This window comes from Crassostrea angulata, chromosome 10, assembly GCF_025612915.1.
Source record: "Crassostrea angulata isolate pt1a10 chromosome 10, ASM2561291v2, whole genome shotgun sequence".
Lineage (NCBI taxonomy): Eukaryota > Metazoa > Mollusca > Bivalvia > Ostreida > Ostreidae > Magallana > Magallana angulata.
This window is the reverse complement of record NC_069120.1, coordinates 41,742,510-41,751,147: the sequence shown is the minus strand read 5'-3', so window position 1 is coordinate 41,751,147 and position 8,638 is coordinate 41,742,510. Positions and strand designations below refer to the sequence as shown.

General features: G+C 32.7%; 1 protein-coding gene across 1 annotated transcript; it reads left to right on the top strand.

Annotated features, from left to right (window-relative positions):
* The first annotated feature begins 804 nt into the window (after window positions 1–804).
* LOC128164851 (G-protein coupled receptor-associated protein LMBRD2-like) lies at window positions 805–8,638 on the top strand. The gene is made up of 13 exons (XM_052828879.1): window positions 805–936; window positions 1,336–1,552; window positions 1,783–2,045; window positions 2,143–2,310; window positions 2,529–2,739; window positions 2,910–2,984; window positions 3,175–3,472; window positions 3,883–4,064; window positions 4,346–4,479; window positions 4,931–5,039; window positions 5,210–5,411; window positions 5,703–5,810; window positions 5,959–8,638. Exons 2-13 carry the CDS (start codon window positions 1,379–1,381, stop codon window positions 6,186–6,188), a joined length of 2,154 nt encoding a protein of 717 aa, XP_052684839.1. The 5' UTR covers window positions 805–936; window positions 1,336–1,378; the 3' UTR covers window positions 6,189–8,638.

Here is an 8,638-nt window from a genome sequence, read left to right as displayed (position 1 = left end):
TGTCTATATTATGGTATTATTGTAATCGCATAGTAATGACTCACTCTAGCCATGTCTTTCCAAAGATTTACACACGGAGAAAAAAAATGTAAGAAAAAAATGTAAGAAAAAAAATACTTATTGTACACAAATTATATTTCTGAATGTATCCTTTAGGTGCAAAATGATCAACGAGGCAAAAATATCACATCTTGGTTTTACATTTTCCGCTGAATAATCAGCCAGTGTTAACAATGGTACACCAAAGGTACCATTGTTAACACTGGTAAATTTTCCACTATTCATACCCCAAAACTCGTTCAAAGTATATATGGGTCCAATGGCACCCATGGCACAAATTGTTACCATTTGCAAACAGGTATTGGTACCACTGGAAATACTCTGAATGCACCCATAGGCCTAGTAAGTTTTGAAAAGGTCATAAAATATTCATCTTTCAAATTAATTTGATTTAAACCTAAAAATCTATTTAGGGCTTCATTTCACTTTCTAAACATTAAAAAATTGGAAAAAAACATCAACTTTCTTGCCCTACCAATTCTACACCAAAAGTTTCCTAAAATGCAATGCTATCCTATTTGTTTATCGTTTCAAGGATACGCATCAGTAATTTCCCCTTCATTTATATGGGCAATAAGTTACATGATATTTGCTTTAGCACTGCCTGTACTGTTACTCAAAACTTCTTTGTTCTTTTTGAAGAACCCCGAACATTTTTTTTGAAGTGGACGTCTGCTCCCTGCTCCTGCTCCCACAAAAGATGTCGATCCCGATCCGATAACCAATACGAACTAGTTTTACCCAGCGCTTTTCTCTGTACGAGTTATCTAGACACGTCATTATCTCAGCTGCCAAATCCAAAAAGATGAGAATTATTGATGATTTCTCAGTAAAATCACCCTATATTTACTCTAGTGTTCGATATTTAGACTAACGGTAAGAAACAGTTGATGCACATTTGCAATGTTGAACAGCTGCATACAGTACGATGTTTATTTCAAATTTTTCTGATATTAAATTATTCTTAATTTTGTGGGACCCACTGCTTACGTTATATACCGTTAGCTAAAAATTAGTTTACATTTAGTTATCGTGTATATTTATATATATACTCAGAACAAGTGGTTACCAATTAAAAAGTAATGTACGTTGGATGATGATGCAGAATAATGAATTCTTATTAGCATCATACTTTGATTGAACAAATTATGTGGGTCCCAAAATTATGTTTCTTCAAATTTCGATTAGAATAAGATTTTATTATTTTATTGTTAAAGGTTGTACATTGATGAATGTGGTATAATCATGTAGCATGTGTGTGTATGATCATTACAGGACCTTGATGTTTTATTCATCTTAAAGTTAAAGTGCGTTCAGGATGAGTGCCGGTCCATTGGTTGTCGAAATAATTTGTACTTGCTGCCTGGCAGCATTCCTGTTACATCGCTATGGAGATCTCAGAAAGCAAAATATCTTAACCACACTGACAACTTTCATTTCTTGGTATTTTTCATTCCTCATCATCTTTGTACTTCCACTGGACGTTTCTTCAGTAAGTAAACTGTTTAATCTAATAGTTATTTTCATTCATAAGTCTTTTTGTTTTTAAATATTAATTTATTTACAATGAACAATTAATAATTTGTTTTATTACTTGTTAATATTTTTTGTTGTGAAAAAACCCCCAAATCAACTTAGCAATTAAATGATAGATGAAAATGATATACATGTATCTATATATGTTTCCTTAATAATTTCATTCTGTGTTTTGTTTTACTGCAGACATTTTATCGACAATGCTTACAAGACAAAGCCTCAAAGATTCTGACAACAACAACTACAACAACAACTTTGAAACCAGTAAATGTCACAAACACATCGGATACAAGCACAATATTCTCTTCTACAGTGCCCTCTTCACCTGCTATACAGGGTCTCAATAACATCCCTGTACCTTTATGTCAAGTTCCGCTGAGTCATGTACCAGAGAATGTACTTCCTACTCTCTGGCAGGTTGTGTATTGGACATCACAACTCTTAACTTGGTATGTATAGATATAAAATGATTTATAGAAAATGTGTATCTTGTATGCAGCATTGTCCATGTAAGTGCCCGATTTACCCTATTCTCCTGTTTTTCAGGATAATTTTGCCAATCATGCAGTCCTACTCTACCGCGGGAGATTTCACTGTGGCTGGAAAGATTAAAACAGCGTTGATAGAAAATGCCATATATTATGGCTCATATCTACTTATATTTGGAGTGATCTTAATTTATGTAGTTGCTAAAGCAGATTTACAAGTTGATGCGTAAGCATATTGTTCTCTTACTATCTTCTTTGTTGAATCTGTAGATACACTATTTCTTTTTTAAATTCAACTGAAAATGAAAGAAAATAATCATTACTCCTTTATAACGGATATCGAAAGAAATCTTGTTATTAACATTAAGCAAAAACAATTTGAATTGACTTTCACGATGATTTGTATTTTGCCAATTAATCCTTTGTTTCTATTTCCAACATCAGAGAAAGATTAAAAGTAATAGGAATTACTGCCAGCAACACATGGGGCTTGTTTTTGTTGATTCTGTTGCTTGGCTTTGGTCTGGTGGAAGTTCCAAGGTCAGTCTATAACAGCTCCAAGAAAGGCTTTGTCCTGTCCAAGACTTACTTCAAGATCTCCAAACTCAGCACCGAGAAAACAGAGGCCGACGAAGCTTTAGAAGATGTCTTAGATGTGAGTTCTAATTGCTCTTGGTAATAAACAAGTGAAATTGTTTTATAAATTAGATGAAAATACATTGTAAATAATATTTTTTTGTTTTTATATTATAAAATTTGTAAGATTTCTTAGATAAATGCATAAATTTTATCTGATGCATGTACACATTCTTTCTTTTTGTTTAGGAGATTAAAAAAGTTTCAGAAAAAATTAAATATAATCATCCTTTGAGGAAGCATATTGATACAATTTTACTAAAGGTAAGAATATTAACGATTTTGTAATGAATGATAGTGGATATATACACTCATACTGTGATATATGAAATAAAGACCTATGAATACCTGGTATCAAATTATTTAGCTGATTATAGATATTGAAAGTAAATACCAAGTTCTGACAAATTTACTGCATTGTTTTTAACTCGATCAATGTTTGTTCTTTGTGCAGTGTCCAGAGACGATGCGGCACGCAGTACCACAAAATAACGACGACTATGAAGATTACAACAGGAGTAGTATTGACATTCCTAGTGAAAAAACGCTTGTGAGACTTCATAAGCGAGTCATTCAGGACTCACAAAATCATCATCGAACTCATGCTCAGTGGAATTCGCTGATGCAGAAAGCCATTGATTTGGAAGATGTGGAAAGGAACGAGCAGAGTTCAATAACCAAATTCCAGAGGTCCCAGCATTCCTCCTCCATGATGCCAGCATTTGTACGAGTATTCTACACACCTGAGATTGGTATGTTACAGAGTGTCAACATGCTGATTCAAATCGCCTACACTTTGGGCACTTACCGAGTCAAGTTTAAAGCTTTAACTTTCCATTAAATGTAATAATAAGTAAGTAAATGTTGATTAGTGTATGATTCAGTAGTTATTGAACAATTCATAGGTAAACATTTACCAAGAATAATCTCCTCTATTATTGCGTTTCTATAATATTTTCAAGTTTAATGTTGAGTACATTTGCTACTTTGTAGCTTATTTATTGATAAATGTGTCTTGATAGAGTTCAGAATTGTATATCAACAGTCATTAACAATGATAATTGAATTATGAAGAAGGAATATTTCTTTTTTACAATCTACAGTTATATTACTGGTAATGTTGATGGAATCATGAAAGATAATGAATTTTTTGTCATTTCAGAGTGGTACTGGCGGTGCAAGGTTTACTTTTGGGTGATGCGGGTGTGTGGCGTGATACTAGCGGTGGTGACGTTTATGGTGGTGTGGTCGGAGTGTCTGTTCTTTGTCAAGGACCCCATCCTGTCCCTGTTTGCTGTTTTCATCAATGCTGCTAAACACAACTATGACTATGTATTTATTGAGGTATGAAACGATAAAGTGTGTTTCTAATGACAATGTGTTTAAAATGTATTTCTCCATGTCTTAATCTTTATCAAGAAATTTTTGATACTTGAAAATCTTTATCTTGGAGAACTAGTTTTTTACATGGCATATATTTGAAATGAGCACTAATAAATCTTATAAAAAAACCTAGTTTTTCTTGCTTCCTACTAAAAGGATTGAATTTTTTCTCAGTGATGGCATCTTTAGTCTTTAAATTGTTTTTCTTGCTTGATAACGGGTTGCAATGTGTTTGCTTTCAGTTGTCCTCCATTTTGACTATAGCCTACCTCTGCTTCTGTGCGTACTACAGCATATTCCAGATCCGAATACTGAACCTGTACTATATTGCCCCTCATCACCAGACGGACGAGTTCAGCCTCATGTTTACTGGCATGTAGGTCACATAATGAGAACTTTCTCTTTAAACCAAGCCAAGGGGTCGACTGATCTAAATTTATTTTCTTGTTTGTTTGAGAAATGTTTACTATATGAAACTTATCGTCATGTTGAAGCATCTGCTTGTGTTAAAATAATAGCAAGACAATTTTTAGGTCTTTGTGTGCAGTGATGTACTTTTGATGAAGCCTATGGTATGATCATAAAGCAATGCAGAATATGATGTGAAATTAATTAGCTTAAACAGCATGTTATGAATCGTGCATTTTCAACTGCATAATTCATTAAAGGCTAAAAAATTATATGTTTCAAATAATTTACTAAACATATTTAGAGTTAACATGTTATATATGAAACTGTTTAGATATATGTAACCTTTTTCTAAGCATGTACCGGTAGATAGAAGATGACAACATTGTTGGAGTTGACAAAGGATCTTATGTTTGCAGGATGCTGTGTCGACTGACCCCACCCATGTGTCTGAACTTCCTGGGCTTGATTCATCTTGACAGCCACATAACCAAGGAAGATAATATAGAAGAAACTTCTTATACAAAGGTGAAATTAACACCATATTGTTAATGAATCAAAATCATGAGCTTAAAATCTGTAAAATCTTTAGATTTTGTAACATCCTTTCCTCTCTTCCTTATTGAACACTGTAAAAATAGAGAGAAAAAAAATGATCTTATCAATGTATAAGTAGAAACCTCTTGCTTTTTTTTCAGATCATGGGACACATGGATGTGATATCATTCATTTCTGATGGCTTCAACATTTACTTCCCCATCATCCTGGTCCTGCTGTGTATCTGTACATTCTTCAGCCTGGGGAGTCGCATTCTACACTTCCTTGGGGTCCAGCAGTTTATTGGGGATGATGACATGACACAGGAGTTAGTAGACGAAGGACGGCAGATTGTACAGCGAGGTAATTGATTAATTAATAAAAACTCTTTACGTAATGTAATGGTAATGCATATTTTCAATGATTTATAACTACCAGTAGAGTTTCTACCATATTTGTAATAAAGCAGTTAAATTGTGTTGAACTTGAACCTCTTTAAGGACACTAAGGACACTTTTAATACTTGGTGTTAGGTCTACCTTCAAGCAACCAGTAATAAGAAAATACTTTTATAAATAGCATGTGTGAATATCATGATAAATGAATGTACCGTAGTAATGTCAACAGCTTACATTTAACTTTCAAATATTTCAGAAAAAAGAAACAGAGACAGAAAGCTTGATAGTGCAGAGAGAAGGCGAGAATGGACAGAGAAATTCGGAGCAACCTTGCGTTCATCGGACCGTGTGATTGGTCCAAGAGGTATGCCTTCTAATGTTGATTTTGGACTGAATTTTGCATTGAAAGCATTATATGGTACACTATTGTATTAATGTATTTCTTCAAAGAATAACCTGCATAAAAAAATGACAAACACATAGTTTTCATATTGCCTCCCTTTGTATTTCAGCTGACAGAGAAAGAGCAAGGGAGAAAGAGACTGTGGCAAGGAGCCCGGATGAAAATGACAAAACAGAACTCCTGAAGGAGGCAGAGCCCATCGATTACACTGGTGAGCTGTCCAGTGCAGCTGATACTGACTTTTCACAAGGATATCAACGGTCCTCTACCCTCAGATCCAACAGATTTGGGTCAAGGACATCCAATGCTCCACCCAGAGGAATATTTGATGATGTTTGATGGACAAACAAATGGAAACTTTAAGTTCTGTTTATCAAAATATGGTCAAACATCGATGACGGGAGGAAGGTCCCTCAATAGATGCAAGGAACAGATTCCATAATAAGGGAGATGGTCATCGGGGATGATTTTTTATTCCATGTACCGTACTAATAGTTAGAAGTAGCTGTTATTTAATGGTTGACTAGTGGAATTATTGTTGACAAAGAGGGATGAAATATGGGGAGAATCTCGGAGCAGTTACTTGTATCTTAAAAGTTTTCCAATCAGGTTTAAGGTTATATATATCAGATTTAAGTGATAATTTGAATATCTCTAATGAATTAATTTGTGACTGAGTAGCATTAAGAGTCCTGTGCCAGATTCTTCAGTCTAGTCAATGAAATGTTGTTTATGAATTACAATTATTTTTTAAGTATTAATTGTAGTAGAAAATTAAAGAAAGTATTTGTTTTTTGATGGCTTGAAAAACAACTAGGGAATCACTTGGTTGAATTGTATGCAAGCCAATGTTCATGCAGGTACATTTGTGGTAAAAGTGTAGAATACAAGGAAGTCAGGAGAATTGGATGACGATGATGATAAGAAACGATGCAAGTATGATAGTTGTTTAAATACTGTGACAAATTCAGCTCAGTTTATTACATTCCATGTTAGACGCCGTGATAAAATAAGATTTTTTACCTACATTGGTTGTGAATGTCAACATATTTTAAAATTATATATGTATCATACATGGAAGTGATCATACATGGGCTTAGTGTCCTAGGGTATTTTCGTCAAAGACTCAGAACAAGTTTGATTTAGTGTATTACAACTATATGAAATTATACTGAGTCTATTATTTAAAAATATGAACTGTAAACAACATATCATGAGCATTTCAAAATTGACTTTGATCAGATTTGTATGAAATTTATGTACTTTTAATATTTATACAATGGATAATGAATATTAATTGACTGTTTCTCCTGGCATTATGTTTGTCAGTCTTATGACTTATACTCATTTTTTTTTTTTACATATGTTTAATGTTACAAAAGTTTAACACAAAGTCTTTCTAAAAACTAATTTATTATGCATGTATATGCCCTGGTATTTGTAAAATTGTGTGTCTATATCAGAAACTATGATTTAAATATTCATCAATTTAAGTTAAAAATTAATATATAATAATTATGTTAAATTGATAATGATTCATTAATATAATAATAAAAGTATTTGTATATCTTAATGATACACTTATAAAATGTATTCATTATATATGTATTAAGCAGAGTAAGAGATATCAATCATTATAAACATATGTATGACATACAATAACCTGATGATAATCAATTGATCTGTACTACAAGCTGTAAAATAGTATCAGTAAGTGGAGTGTAATATACTGTACTAATACTTTGTACCTGTATTCTCCAGGTTTTAATTTCCAAGCTATATGATGGTTACAATATTTACCTTATTGGGTTTGTAGTTGTAGGGAAACATGACATTTTGTTCCATATCTTTTTGAACGAAATCCAGAAAAAATTACATTGCTTTAATACATGTGTATTCGTTTATATAATGTTAGCTTTTCATCTTTAGCATAATATTCAAAAGCACTACTGAATATGGTAATTTAAATTACCATAGGTAACACTCTTCGTGAATATTTATGCATTTCGTAAGATTGTCCTTATGTCACTGTTAAGTTGGTACGGAACACCTCCATATTGTAACTTATTCCCTCTATTGAAATGAGAAATAAAATTACCATAAGTATTATTTTATATTTTCTCTCCCAAAATGTTATCTAACAGAGTAGCACAATGGGTTAGCGCATTAACTATAAATCTGTAAGTCATGAGTTTGAATCTCACTGGGCCTTTTACAATTTTTACCTTTCTAAAAATTTCTTAAACTTATTTTATTGCCAAACATTGTAAATTTTGAAAATTCTAAAATGGTGAAAGTATTTTGATTATAGTGTACTTTTATCCACATTAACATCGACAGGTGTTCCATACCACCTTGACTTATGATAGCACAAATATTTCCAAGTATGTTTCATAATACAGGTGACCTTGAAAACATTCCACATTTCTTGCAAATGTATCTCTTAAATTAAAGCACTATTTTTCACAGGAGATTAAAATATGCAGTGACATGATGTTAGAAAATATGGTACATATCTTGCCTTAATTACACGTATTGTGTGAATTCAAATTCTCTGCACATAAAATAAGACTTCAATACTTACACATGCACACAGCCCCTAGTGGCTTTGTTTTAATAATAGGTGAACTTAACATGTAGATGCCAAAATATGATGATCTGTTAGTTCTGTGTGTATCTGTTTATATTAATGTATCTTGAATTATTTATTATCAATGTGTACTTCCACTTCTGAATCACTGTACTTACTGTTGTGGCAATAAACTCTGGAAAAAAAGTGGGCAATGTCA

Coding starts and splice junctions, on each gene's coding strand:
- LOC128164851 (XM_052828879.1), top strand. CDS start 1,379: ATGAGTGCCGGTCCATTGGTTGTCGAAATAATTTGTACTTGCTGCCTG. Junction 2,311..2,528: donor GCAGATTTACAAGTTGATGC/GTAAGCATATTG, acceptor TTCCAACATCAG/AGAAAGATTAAAAGTAATAG. Junction 3,473..3,882: donor ATTCTACACACCTGAGATTG/GTATGTTACAGA, acceptor TTGTCATTTCAG/AGTGGTACTGGCGGTGCAAG.